Source organism: Stenella coeruleoalba (genome assembly GCF_951394435.1).
Source record: "Stenella coeruleoalba genome assembly, chromosome: 4".
Lineage (NCBI taxonomy): Eukaryota > Metazoa > Chordata > Mammalia > Artiodactyla > Delphinidae > Stenella > Stenella coeruleoalba.
In genome coordinates this window covers 68,767,894-68,783,664 of record NC_137149.1, presented here as the reverse complement: position 1 = coordinate 68,783,664, position 15,771 = coordinate 68,767,894, and the positions used below count along the sequence as shown (strand labels likewise).

Sequence of the window (15,771 nt, the reverse complement as noted above, 5' to 3'; positions counted from 1 at the left end):
TCTTTTCTTTTGCATATTATGTTAAGATTTATTGTTTTCATTAAATACTCTAAAATCTATTTCTTTTCACAGGCTTTATTTTAAAATAATATAGAATTTAGGTAAGTTTTGATTCAACACTAGCAGAGGTAAAATTAAAAATTATAAATAAATATTATTTTCAACTCTGTACTTCTTTGATCCAGAATGCTCACTTGCCCCATGAATAGGAAGTTAAAGCTCTTAGAATAAAGAAATTAACATAACCTCTGAACCACCAAAAATTATTAAAATAATTTTACTATTTCTTGAGTTGAAAAAAAACACATTTAAATTTTTATTTTATGGTCTTATTTGTCTTTTATTTATGTAAGACTTGTATTGAGAAAGTTGGTACATTGGCTACTAAGTTAGAATATATATGGCCTCTTTCCTTTGGAGAAGTATAAAACCTAGTGGGGAAGATGTCTAAAAAATAACAAATTAGATCGATACAGAAGAGGAAGGGCCAGGAAAGTTCTGTGTATGAACCCATACATATTTTAAGTTGCAAATGGTGACCCTATGCTATTTTATTTCTAAAAATCTTTCATTAAAATAGGATTTTTTTCCTTATTATAAAGGAAATACATGACCAATATTGGAAAATTAGAAATTCCATTTAGGCAAAAGAAAAAATTAATATTCTAGATTATGATTATCCAGTGGTCACCATTGTTAACTACCATTTTAATAACTTCATGTACATAGTTTTCCCAAATGTTATACTATTAATATTATACATATTTTTATAACATTGTGTCTTTCTACTTATTATATCATGACTGTTATTCCACTTAACTACTTTTTAAAAATATCATTAAATGTTGCATGATATTAGGGGATGTATTTGTACCATAATCTATCTAGTAATACATTATCTAACATCTTGGTCAGATTTTGGAGGTGTCTATATTGAATTCTTTTTTAATGATCTGCCTCCTAGGTTAGTTACAATTTTGAGTCCTTCATGAATTAGTAGATAGAGAATGTTGTAGAATGGGACTGTACTTCTTGGTTGTTCTGCCCTCAGGCTAGGATTAGGGGGAAAGTTCTGCCAGAATAAGGACCTAATCATACATGTGATTAAAAGGTAGGTAGCCTTGCTTCCTGACTAGCTGATTCAAGGCACTATTTCATTTGTCAAATGTTATAGATGATAATAAATATATCTTATGAGTATACATTTTTCACCTCTTTGTTTAAAATCAAATTATATGAGTTATATGGTACCTACCAAGGGTTTTCAATGATAAACTCAAAGTTATTAGGCAACCGCTTTGATTGCTTCACTTCTTAATAGAAAATTTATTTACAAGAGGAGAATGACAAACGTTAATACGTTGCTAATAATACTCTTTTTTAAAAAAAGAAAAACAATGAATATCTAAGAAAAAGCAGTTTAGCACATATGGTGATAATTAACATGGCCTAAGATAACTTCAGAGGGATAACAGTTCACCATTTTTGAAGATTACATTTAAAATTCTGTTGAGGTACGTTTATTAGCTGAATGTTAAAGTTTTCTTAAATACACACACACATAAACACATGTTCTCAAACAGTGTTTATATATAGAAATTTTATTTAAAGAGATGACAGGTTATACTGTACAGTTTGAGGAATTCTGTACAAATCTCATCTATGGATTTCTCTCTCTCTCTCTCTAACTCTCTTTATTTCTTTTACTTTTACCTTTTCTTTTGGTCAGGAAACCTAGTTATTGGATAGAAATGCCTTGAGGAAGTGATAGAATTTTAAGTCGAAATTTTCCAAACTTTTAGAAACCCAAACTGCATTTAAGAAAAATGCAATTTTTCAGTATTGCTTTATGAGATTCTGATTCAGTAATCTGGGATGGGGACCTAGAATCAGAAATTTGAAAATGCTCTTTGGGGACTTCTGGTCAACCAGTTTTGGCAGCCACTGGCTTGAGCCATTTTCAACAATAAATTTAGCAGGAATTAGGTGGGATTAAATTAAAATAACAAAGATGCCTATAGATCAGAAGTATTTTTATGAGAATGGGTCACTGGACAACACCATGTCCACTGTAGCCTTTATTCTTGTTTATGTTTAGAACAAGATCACCAAACCTTAGAGATGGGAAAGATCAGAATGATAATTTCACATAGTGCCCTGATTTTTCCAGTGAGAGAGAGTAAAGGACATAGTCAGCACCCTACTCTAAATCACATAACTGGGACTCTGACATGATTTCCTGACTCCACCCAACCAGTAATTCTTTAGATTACATCATAATGTCTCACTACACACACTAACTACAACACACTTTGGATGTATTAGTATTAGTCATTGTTTATCTGAAAAGTATTTACAATTATGTACATAATTAAAGACAACGCCCTACCTCCTACTCAGTTGTGTTATTTTTATATTTGTTTCAGCCCAAAGTCTTTAAATAATGTACTAAAGTTTTAGGTTTTAGATTGGCAGTGAATTTGAACTCACATCAGTTACCCTGCAGTTTAACTAAAATCTGAAATAGAGAAAACTTCTTAAATGTCTCCACTTTTAACATCTTGCTATAATGGAAATCAAGACAAATCTCTATAATGGAAATTGTGCAAATCCTGCCACAGGCTTTGGCTTATCTGAGTAGAGCACTCAGCTTTGTGATATGCACAACTTGATCTAAACTACTGAAGTAAACGTCGGAAGCCAGCACTTCCAATAATAGTGTGAAAAATGCCATCCTAGTAGCATACTGATATGTCAGAAAATCCCCTGATTCTATTTTTGTGTTAGGATTTGAACTTGTAACAAAGAGTGGATCACAAAATTAACTTACATTTTAGAGATAAAGATCTCTCTTTAATGTTAGTATTCAGCTGTGTGTGAAAGTCAGTTCAGGTAAATACAACTTCTGTCATGAAGTCTTTCTTAATTTTCCATAGCTGAAAATGATCTCTATTGTTTCTATTTCTGTTTAACTCTATCCCCCCTAAGCATTATTAATTTCCAATTTTATTGTTTATATATTCATAACAAGAAGTCTTCATGTTCATCTTTGTAAACCAAGAACAATACAGAAGTAACTTGGACACTGAAAAATATTTGTTAAAAAGTTAAGTGATGAATGCACATGGTGTTATGTACCTTTGGAAATCTAAATTTAGAGACATAAAAATAGAACCCAAAGGGCTGATAAATGAACTCAGGATTTATGTCTGCTTTTGTAATATCTCTCAATGTACTGATGATTGATTTCAATGATTTAAGTACCTGACATAATCTCCTTCCTTATTTCTTTTTCATTTGAAAAAATAGAATAACACCAAGTTATTTTACTTATCTTGTGATAGTTTCAAGAAGTTGGTGCTTTTACAATAATTGAGCAAAGTGGGGCAGAATCCTATGAACTTTTATCACTAAACCTATTTGTGCTGGGGATTAACTACACTTGTACCTTTTCTCTACATGTTTATAGCCTTAGTATCTGGTTTACTGCTAACCATTGGCCCATCATATTTTGGCCGTGTGAATAGATACTTTAGGGAGAGATTAATGCCAAGGTGCTAAGATCAGATCAGGATCAACCCAACTTCATGATGTAATTATGCACCTAAATTAATTATTTAGGTCTGTATTTTGAGTGATGCTAATTCCATTACTAAAAAAAAAAAGTATTGAATTAACCAGTGCTTTTAAATGTTAGACACAGCACATAATTGCAAATCTGACAGTGAAGTAGAAGAATGCACTACATGAACTTTCATCAGTTATGGTTTGACTGATTAAGTTAGAAATCAAGATGGCTCACTTCTTCACCTTTATTCACTAATGCTATTTTCTGGGCTAACTTGCAAGGAGGCAAAGTTTCATAATGTACTTTGGATCTCAAATGTTAAATGCACTGTTCCTCATCTCAAAATGTTTATCCTAGAAGCTATTCTTCAACAAGCTACTTGTTCTCAGTGAATGGAAGTTCCTTTTCATGTTTCTTTTGCTTATTTATTATGCAGGTAATTATAACCTCTAAATAGGAACATGAAGTACAAGAACACAGTTTGATTATTTTCTCAAAATTACACTAATACAAATGAGCAAACAAAATTGGATTTTTCACTTATGTATAAAATGGCACAGATTTTAATAACTTTTCATCTCAATGAGGCATTTATTAAGGATTAGTAATTTTAAAAAGCTTGGAAGTATTAGCCTTTGCAAAAAGTTTAGGAATGGTGGATAATCAAGACAGGCTCTGTATCTTTCTCTTCTTGAACATAGATTGAGGGACTTGTGAGCAGAAAAAACTTCACACTTTCCCAAAAATCTCTGCTTGGAAGAATTTGGCCTTTGGAAGTTATAACTCTTCTAACAATGATTAGCACATTTATAAACAGGTGTGCTAAAGAAGATCCTGCCAGCTGCTAAGCAGGATTCACAGATGCTTGCTATATCCCAGCCCTATATAAGTTACTTCTCAAGTGCAATCTTTAATACCTTGTTAGTCAGGAACACCGAAGCCAAGTATACCTACTAAGTAGCTTGAGGTTTCCTCTACCAACCAATGTTGGATCTTTGCCAAGCCATAAACCTGGTGGGTATGTTAGCTTCTTCCTTTATCTTAAGCAGTTTCTGCTGTTCAATCCCATACAAAAGCACAGTGTAATTCTGGTATAGAATGTTGTTTAAATGGTAACCAAGACTATGTGAAGAGGGGGTCATGATGCAATATTTTTGTGTACAGAGACCTCATGTCTTTACATCTATGCAAAACAATGAATGACACACTGTAGATGTTAAATATATGAATGATCACTAATTACATTATTATATGGGACAAATTAACCATAATAATTTATCTATGCATATTAGTCACTTTATAAAACATACATTTCATACTTAATTACATAATGTCTAGGCCTGTGTTGGATTTTAAATAATTATTAATATGTATGTGGCTTTCCCAAATTGCAATAGTGTTCATACGAAATAGATAAAATAATGGTGTTTAAAGGTATAAATTTATAAGGAGTATTAACTAATGCATAGAAATCTAATGTATAATGAATATAGACAATAATATCATACTATAATTAGATACTGTGATAAATATCACTATAACGGTAATCATATAACAATATATAAATGTACTAAAGTAACCTTAAACTTACACAAAGTTACATGTCAAATCTATTCAATTAATAAAAACCACCAAGCTGGGAAAACTGGACAGGTACATGTAAAAGTATGAGATTAGATCACTCCCTAACACCATACACAAAAATAAGCTCAAAAGGGATTAAAGACCTAAATGTAAGGCCAGAAACTATCAAACTCTTAGAGGAAAACATAGGCAGAACACTCTATGACATAAATCACAGCAAGATCCTTTTTGACCCATCTCCTAGAGAAATGGAAATAAAAACAAAAATAAACAAATGGGACCTAGTGAAACTTAAAAGCTTTTGCACAGCAAAGAAAACCATAAACAAGATCAAAAGACAACCCTCAGAATGGGAGAAAATATTTGCAAATGAAGCAACTGACAAAGGATTAATCTCCAAAATTTACAAGCAGCTCATGCAGCTCAATAACAAAAAAACAAAAAATGCAATCCAAAAATGGGCAGAAGACTTAAATAGACATTTCTCCAAAGAAGATATACCGACTGCCAACAAACACATGAAAGAATGCTCAACATCATTAATCATTAGAGAAATGCAAATCAAAACTACAATGAGATATCATCTCATACCAGTCAGAATGGCCATCATCAAAAAATCTAGAAACAATAAATGCTGGAGAGGGTGTGGAGAAAAGGGAACACTCTTGCACTGCTGATGGGAATGTGAATTGGTACAGCCACTATGGAGAACAGTATGAAGGTTCCTTAAAAAACTACAAATAGAACTACCATATGACCCAGCAATCCCACTACTGGGCATATACCCTGAGAAAACCATAATTCAAAAAGAGTCATGTACCAAAATGTTCATTGCAGCTCTATTTACAAAAGCCAGGAGATGGAAACAACCTAAGTGTCCATCATCGGATGAATGGATAAAGAAGATGTGGCACATATATACAACGGAATATTAGCCATAAAAAGAAACGAAATTGAGCTATTTGTAATGAGGTCGATAGACCTAGAGTCTGTCATACAGAGTGAAGTAAGTCAGAAAGAGAAAGACAAATACTGTATGCTAACACATATATATGGAATTTAAGAAAAAAAATGTCATGAAGAACCGAGGGGTAAGACAGGAATAAACACACAGACCTACTAGAAGAGGGACTTGAGGATATGGGGAGGGGGAAGGGTAAGCTGTGACAAACTGAGAGAGTGGCATGGACATATATACACTACCAAACGTAAAATAGATAGCTAGTGAGAAGCAGCCGCATAGCACAGGGAGATCAGCTCGGTGCTGTGTGACCACCTAGAGGGGTGGGATAGGGAGGGTGGGAGGGAGGGAGACGCAAGAGGGAAGAGATATGGGAACATATGTATATGTATAACTGATTCACTTTGTTTTAAAGCAGAAACTAACACACCATTGTAAAGCAATTATACTCCAATAAAGATGTAAAAAAAAAAAAAAAAAGAGTTCGCCTGCAAATGCATGGGACACGGGTTTGCTCCCTGGTCCAGGAAGATCCCATGTGCCAAGGAGCAACTAAGCCAGTGGGCCACAACTACTGAGCCTGCGTGCCACAACTACTGAAGCCGGTGTGCCTTGAGCCCATGTGCCGTCTATTTTTTGGAGAATAAAACCACTTCTGAGTGATTAAAATTTTAAAAATAAATAAATAATTGAATTAAGATCTTACAGGAAACATTAAAATTTTATTTGTTAAAAACTGTATGTGCATAAACTTAGTGGACTAAGTTTATGAAATTTATATATTTCATCTTTGTGGCAATTCATAATGTGAAAATAGGGCTTTTCCACTGGAGGCTTAGGAAGGCCAATTAAAATTTGTTGGATTATGGAATTATTAAAAAATAAATAAATAAATAAATAAATAAATAAAAATAAAATAAACCCACCAAAATAGATAAAAGGAGGTTTTCCACTCACTTTACTCTCTGTATTCTAGTCAAGTAAATTGTAATTTAAATATCCTGCCTGGAAATTAGGATTTGATCCAACTTCTCTATTGACAAGTTGATTCCTAATCTGTTTACTTATTATTCTCTCTACCATTTTAAAATGTTTTTCATTCATTAGTCAAGCTCCCAATTATAATTCCATTTATTATAAATATTTCTCTCCAGGTAAATTGGACAAGAGCTAGTATTACATCAAGAGTGAGTAACCAATCTCTCCCATCTCAAATGACTCATATAAAATTTCATATCTTTCAATTTACTCTCTTCCTCCTCTTTTAATATCAAAGTTACATACAAATACATATAATCACTTTCTTTTCTCAGTAGCATCAAATATGCATTCTTATTCATTAATTTTATCAAATAAATTTTAATGCTTATAATATGGTAGATATTCTGTCAGGATATAAAGGTAGATTATACCTAATCACCTACTCCTAAGAATTCTCTCATAACCATGCAATTTCCTACTTACAGTCACTCGCTGATTATGAGCAGAGCCTTTGCTCTAATTATGGCACTCATCAGGCCTCACTGTGACCACCATTATATGTGGTTGTTAGATATGTGGATTTGGGATTCAACCTACAGTGTCTCAGTTTTCATATCATCTGCTCTTTGATGTGGGGAGAGTTATTTTACATCTCTATTAATAAATGTTCCTTAAAATAAAGATTATTGTAGTAATTATTCACAGGGCTGTAGTAAGGATTTAATGACATGATACTTGCAAAACTCAACAGATACTTGGCATATTATAAGTGCTTAATAGGGTGTGTGTGTGTGTGTGTGTGTGTGTGTGTGTCTGTGTATGTGTGTGTGTGAGTATGATTGCTTTAAAATATTTGAAAACAGTGGATCTAAATAATTGAAATTAATTTTTTGGACAAAGGACAAGATAAGGGCTTTTAGATAATTTAGCGAGTGTTTGCATTTTGATTTTGTAGCTTGTGACTTTTTGTGTGACTTAAGCATTCGTAAATATCACAAAATTTAATATAATTGTTAACATGAAAATGATTGGCCTTTATATTTAATAGCTATATCCTACCTATTATAAATCTTGAATACAATTTACAAAAAGATATGTAAAGCCACACGGGACAGCAGTAATTACGAGAAATCTTGAATTTTAGTTTACATGACTCATGTAAACAATGAAAAAAAAAGGTTAAGATAATGGCATACTTTTTTTCTACAAAAAAGACTGAGTTTAAGTGCTATTTACTTACAGAAACTTTATAAAAATTCAACCTGAAGAAAATGTCTAAAATAGTGGTTTTACTATTATAAGTCATTACTCTTCTTTTTATCTTTTAGGAATACACAATAGATATAATTTTTGCCCAAACCTGGTTTGATAGTCGTCTAAAATTCAACAGTACCATGAAAGTGCTTATGCTTAACAGTAATATGGTTGGAAAAATTTGGATTCCTGACACTTTCTTCAGAAATTCAAGAAAATCTGATGCTCATTGGATAACAACTCCTAATCGTCTTCTTCGAATTTGGAATGATGGACGCGTTCTATATACTCTAAGGTATTACTGTTTAAGAAAACTTGTAGTTGCTCTAATTTATTTTCCATACTAATATTTGATCAACTGATAAATTTCCATTTTTCAAACTTGGCAAAGTGAGAAATATGAAGCTTCTTTTATACACTAAAATCTAAAATGGTGAACAATTGTGGAAACACTTGTTTAAACTCGGAGTTACTAGTATGTGAAAAGGACTGAAAGCAAAGAGGAAAAACTCCTCGATTTCCCCTCTTTGAAGCAGAAGAGATTGTGGTACAAACATTATGTTTTTTTTAATCTATAGGGCAAGTGATTGACAGAGATTTTTCTCTGGGAGTTCATCCTGCTATAACATTTTAAAATACTCTGATTTTCAGTGGTGTAGTAAAACATCCCTAACACAGGATTAAATGAGGGTCGATGTGTAAGATTCAAGTTTATTTAATTCATTGTCTTGAACATATCGACTCATTAAGAATCATCCTGTTAATGGAAAGATGTTTATGGTCAAAAGAAAACAATTCACCATACTTAACCAGGTACACTCTGTTAACCTGCATGTGTGTGCACGTATATGTGCTTGTTGAGATCCTGAAGTATGAATTTTTAAGTGTAAACACAGAGATCACACTTGGGCTAATTATGAGTTATCTTAGTTGGCTGGAGAGAAAAATGTCAGAATTTTCTTATTCATTTATGAATATTATTATATTACTACTGTGAGGCTTCAGAATTATTATTATTTTCTAGTGTATCACAGTCCATTATTGTAGGCCAAAATCATGTTTAAAAATTAGACAAAAGATTTTTAATGCCTGAAATTATTTCTCATTATTTAATATTTATTTTTCCATCTAAATAGATTGACAATTAATGCAGAATGTTACCTTCAGCTTCATAACTTTCCTATGGATGAACATTCATGTCCATTGGAATTTTCAAGTTGTAAGTGATAAAATACTTGATTTTTCATAGAATTTTATAGCCTCTGATCCTGTTTATTTAAAAATGTAAAATAAAATGAGATAAACTACAATTTATACAATTTTCAGAAGTGTGGACTATGTTTAACTGTCTTAGATAAAATTACAAATGACATATTTGTTCCTGGCTTTAAGTTAAAAAATGGCAATAAATCCATAGTAAATATATATATTTTATCATTCTTTACAAATCTTAGTTATATCCATGTCCTTTTCTTATTTTGATTAAATAAGGGACTACTAAGATAGACTTGTATTCAGATGTTTTTACACTGCCATGAATAAAAAGTTGATTCGAATTTTATTCATTTTCCTAGAGGCCAGATTTAACTTTATTACATTGTACTTTAAAATACATTTAATTGGTCTGGTGAAGAACATTTACTATATGGGTAGCAAATACTTGAGAAAACTTTAATGAGTTGGAAAAACCAAGGTATAAATAAATTTATTTTATTCAAAAGAATGAATGAAACACAGAGAAATGATTAGAGAGAAATAATTTAGATACAAACACTTAGTATTTTGTTGCAAAGAACTAGTTATAATCTTCTATACCAATATCAGTTTTGTTTTATATTTACTAACATATTTATCCTCACATTTATCTTTATAAAAATGTTTTTCTACATAATATATAATTGAGCAAGTCTTGAAAACCCATAAAATGACTTTAAAAATATTGCTTATGTCTATGAATTGTATAATGCTTTTTCCTTTTTTAAAATTCAATTTTTTTCAGATATCACATTCTAGAATTTATTCACAGTAGATTACAAGTATTTATAAGTATTATCCTGCTTCTTCACTTTAAAAATTCCCATATATCTCTTGCTGTCATTTATTAAGGATTTTCTTGACTTTCTTAATAATTTTAATCTCACTAAAATGTCCTTTTTACTTCATAGTCTCATCTCTCACTGCTCTGATTTTCTAACATTGACTTATCAATGAATAAAACAGCCAAATAACAGCAAAGACTTGATTAAAAGGAACATTCAAGGACTAGTTGATACACAAATTAAATTTAAAGATGTAGCAATTACTGTATTCTCCTCTAGATATCATACCTGAATTCTTGGTACTGTCATTATTGGGAATATCCTATCCCTGTTAGTGCAATTGGGTGTTACTGACATAAATATAATAATCATAGCTATCTTTTATCAGGCACTCTATAGGGGTCCAGTAGGGTATCCAGCCTTCTCCATCTAATATTTCACAACAAATGTATTTGGAAGATTTCATTATGGCTCCCATTTTACAAGTCAACATCATGAGATTTAGAGTGGTTAAGTAACTAGCTCCCTGTTTCTATTTGTGCCCACATTCCTGTATATTATGATTATACTCTATAACTTCTACAATTCCAATGAAAAAGAATGGGAAATATGGAAAAACAAGATGCTAAACCTTTAGAACAAGAGAGAGAAGATGGAGAAAGGAAAGAGGAAACACATCCTTATACAGGCCAACAAAGATGAGAGCAAATTCATTGCATGGCTGATTAAGGGATACTGGTGGGAAATGATACTCTGTTTTGGAACTTTTTAAAGTTGATACTGAATTTCATTCCGGTAATATGGTAGATTAACCTTTGTGTCTAAAACAATTTAAAACATTTTATTATTAAAATCATCTCAAAAACCTTTAAGTGATCACTAGGAAAGAATTTTCAGCCACAAAAATTCACATTAAAAGTTGAAACCAGAAAGGTAAGAAGGTTTGTAGCCTGAGGACATTTGCCAAAAAAAGATAAAATTGAGCTTCGATTTTGACGGCCTTGTGGATTGCAAATGTAGTAAAACATGATTGCTACATACATCTGGGTTACAAAAGGCTGGACACTTAGAGTAACATTAGAGTAACAAGAAGGAGCACCCCCTCCCCCGTACACACACACATACACATACAAACACTAAGGTCTAAAAGGAAAGTTGTCTCTTCAATCAGCATACCAGGGTGAATTAACTCCTTGAGAGGATTTAACCACAAGCCCAGCCCCACATGGATTTTCCCAAATTTCCTTCACTTGGTCCAAAAAACCCTTGTGGATTTCCAGGAAGTGTAGCAGAAACAAAATCATATCCTTTTTAAAAGAATTCACTTCCATTCTAGACAGCTGCAGAGAAGGCAAAGGCATTTTCAACTTAAATAACAAAGGTCTAGTATCCAGAATATACATAAGAATTCAGATAAAAGAAAGATAAAAAGGAAAACCCAATAAAATAATGGGCAATTGACAAGCAGTTATCCAAAGAAGAAACCGAAGAATCTAATAAACACATGAAAATTTTTCTAGGTTTTATTCATAATCAGGAAAAAAGTGAAATAAAGTACACTCTACAGTGAAACTAAAGAAGACTGTCCACATAAACTCTAATGAGAATATGGATCCACATATATTTTCATACTCTGGTTGGTGAGAGATGAGTATAGTATACTCTCTATGGAAAAAAGATTGACGCTGTTTCATAAAGTGGGAAGTATATGTAATCCACGACCCAGCTACTACATACCTAGGTATATATACCAGAGAAACTTTTGCATATACAATTGTGAGACATGTACAATAACATAACTAACGGCAGTGTTAGTAATAGCCAACAGAAAAGATTACAAGTGTGGACACAGTAAAATGGATAAATAAATTTTAGCACATCTTTACAATACAACAAATTAGCTACTACTACATAAAACAGCATGGATGATTATTACAAATATGATATTAAAAGAAGTAAGATATCAAATAATGCATCCAGTATGTTAACAATCAGGCAGAGTTCAAAAAGAAACTAGACTAAGCTATATATTTCAGAATTGCTTATCAAAAAATCTATAACCAAAAAAAAAAGCGGAGGATTATCACAGAAATCAGGTTAGTGGTTACCTGTGGTCGGGAGGGGAAATACTATATTGGAGTGGACACATGGTTTTTCCCAAGGCTAGCAAGATTTTATTTCTTGATTTAAATGAAGTCAACATGGATTATCATTATTTAATCATTATGATTATTCCTTAACCTATACTCATAAATTTTATGCAGTATTTTTTCTATATTTGACATATAATAAAAATGAGAAAGAATTTCAAAAGAATTTGTCTTTGGATGTTGGTATTGCAACAGTAACAGATTTGGATCTGCTAATGTATATATTTTTAATTTGAATTTTTACCTAGATGGATACCCTAAAAATGAAATTGAGTATAAGTGGAAAAAGCCTTCTGTAGAAGTGGCTGATCCTAAATACTGGAGATTATATCAATTTGCATTTGTAGGGTTACGGAACACAACTGAAATCTCTCACACAATCTCTGGTAAGAAGGAAATACAAATCAGTGATTAATCCTAGCATCAGTGGCATTTGTATTTAAATCTATGGTTTGGAATCCTATACTTATATGTATTTTATAGCCAAAATAAAACATATTTTTTTCTTCCAGGGGACTATATTATCATGACAATTTTTTTTGACCTGAGCAGACGAATGGGATATTTTACTATTCAGACCTACATTCCATGTATTCTGACAGTTGTTCTTTCCTGGGTGTCTTTTTGGATCAATAAAGATGCAGTACCTGCAAGAACATCACTGGGTATGACATGTAATATATGCTATAGTGTCATATGACTTTTAGCAACATTTTAATGTGATAAAAGTTTACAGTTTAATATGTTGGAAATATCCCTCTAACTGCAGTCTGACAAAAATGAACAGATACTCTAGTGCAATATGATGCTGAAATGAATATATGAAACAAGTAGGAAAAAGAATTGTAAAGAGCTTGAAATCTCAGAAATGTTTTTAACATAGGTCAAGGGAAGAATAAAACTAAGTAAGAATTAATGCATGAAAATCATACATAATCCCTGAATCTTAAATGTGATCAATATTTTCAATCACTTTTTATCAAGATTTTATTTTTTAGCCAAATCACTAATAGCCAGTATTTACTGACTGGTGTGTGTTTAGAAAGCTTGGAAATCCCCTTCTCTTACAATGGTGCTAATGAACAGTCAATGGTTCCAAAGGGCAGGTGCTGAAAGGAGCAAGAAGTTTCCAGGCTTCTGTGATCTATAAAATGTGTAATAAGTCTGTGAATATTTTTGAGAGTTGCCTGTACAATAACACTGATTAAAAGGATAATTTGTAATTCATACTTGATAAAATAGATTTTTTACCTTTTCTTTAGCAATGTGTTGCAATAGAGTCATAAGAAAATGTGTCTAATTATTATACATTGGTTTAAAAGAAAATGATAACCTAAATTTATGTATTGATATACAAAGATGAATTATTGATTAATTGATTAATTCCCAACATCCGTATAAGATATGAATCTCACTACTGATAATTGTGTCCTAAAAACATAAAGAAAGTTGGGACAGTTTCTAGTTTCAACAATAAAGAGGTTTTCATGTGGTTTCTATGGTAGCTGGTGACTAACTCCATTTAGTAAATATAGTAAAATGCAAATTACATAAAAGCAGCAAAATAAAACCTGAAGTACCTAGTTCTATACTTGGAAATTCAACTCCTTGGGAATTTAAATAGAGGTGTGATATAGCTAGGGGATAAAATGCACTCATATCTGAGTTTTGTTTCCTACAATTATTTCAAATTATTTTATGTTCCAAGGTAATCAAATTACTTTAGTTTTTTTTGTATGCTTCTCTGAGTATACCAAATATTATATTTTGTTCTTAAATATTATTCTTATATTTCTTCCCAAAGAAAATTTGGATGGATTATTTCTACCATAAGGGTTATATGAAGACAAAAGCCTATGCCATAGTGTCATGAAAGAGAATAGTCAATAGTGGAATTGTGTTTTTACATGAATTCATATTTTTAATATTACCATATCAACTATAAAGATAAGCCATAGCCAGATCTAACTTAAAGAGTATCTCTTACAACTGTGGACTCTATGTAGTTGGAGGGTCAAGGATTTTTTTTTAAGTGTACATACATACATCCATACATCCATCATTGAAGGACAATTTCCTGAGCCCATTTATTCAAGATTGTATTTTAACAAACATTTATCAAATCCTTTATGTGAAATAGGCAGCATTCTAGGTGCTGCAGTGTTAACAATGAACAAATTGTGATGTGCTCTTGTTCATGTTAAAACATAAAACATTTATGTTTTAGTGGGGTGTTTGTTTTATTTTTTTTTTATTTTTTATTTTTTTGCAGTACGCGGGCCTCTCACTGTTGTGGCCTCTCCCGTTGCGGAGCACAGGCTCCGGACGCGCAGGCTCAGCAGCCGTGGCTCACGGGCCCAGCCGCTCTGCGGCATGTGGGATCTTCCCGGACCGGGGCACGAACCCGTGTCCCCTGCATTGGCAGGCGGACTCTCAACCACAGCGCCACCAGGGAAGCCGGGGGTGTTTGTTTTAAAAGGAAATCCACCATATTATTTTTAAGCTAAACTCTGTGATAATAATTACTAAATTAAAGAAATAAATGTGTAGAAGCTAAGTTCTGCTATAGTTTTCCTTAATTTATGCAATAGAAATGTAATAGTATTTTAGTAAAGTGAAATTTAATTCCGTCATTGATAATGAAATCAAAGAACACTTGGCCTTAAGATTTTTTTTCTACTTGGGATGGGACATTATTATAGAAGCCAGGAGTACCTTGGGAAAACTACCTTTGTCTGACTATGGGAATGTTATGATTTAATAAGTTATTAAAAAAATAGTCCACAAATCAAGGAAGAGAGAAGACGGGTAGTCACTGAAATTATTTCGCACTTACCATATGAAAAGCCTTTAAATATAATTTTGGCTTAAAAAAATTGAAGCAAAAACTGTCAGGAATAATGGGAGAAATACACAAATCTGCAATAATAATTGAACATTTTAATACTCTTTCACTGATAGAATAACTACATGGAAAAATCAATTAAGATGTAGAAAATTTGAATGCAATTATCAAACTTAACCTGATTGATATTTATAAAACACTGCACCTAACTACAGAATACACAGTATGTTCAAATGCATACAGAACATTAACCAAGATCTCAATAACATTCAAAAGACTAAAACTTTCCAGAGTATATTTTCTAACCAAAATGAAAGTAAATTAAAAATGAATAAAAATAACACAGATTAATAATGGCCTCAGTTATTTGGAAAAAATTTAAATGACCT

General features: G+C 31.9%; 1 protein-coding gene across 2 annotated transcripts in view; it reads left to right on the top strand.

Moving 5' to 3' along the window:
• Positions 1-15,771, top strand: part of GABRG1 (gamma-aminobutyric acid type A receptor subunit gamma1) — a gene marked incomplete at both ends in the record, with an annotated part of 63,125 nt that overhangs the window by 37,110 nt on the left and 10,244 nt on the right. For both annotated transcript variants that reach the window (XM_079920328.1, XM_079920329.1), the window contains 4 exons: positions 8,423-8,643; positions 9,485-9,567; positions 12,786-12,923; positions 13,050-13,202. In XM_079920328.1, coding sequence (XP_079776454.1) covers positions 8,423-8,643; positions 9,485-9,567; positions 12,786-12,923; positions 13,050-13,202 — 595 coding nt within the window. The remainder of the gene's footprint in view (positions 1-8,422; positions 8,644-9,484; positions 9,568-12,785; positions 12,924-13,049; positions 13,203-15,771) is intronic.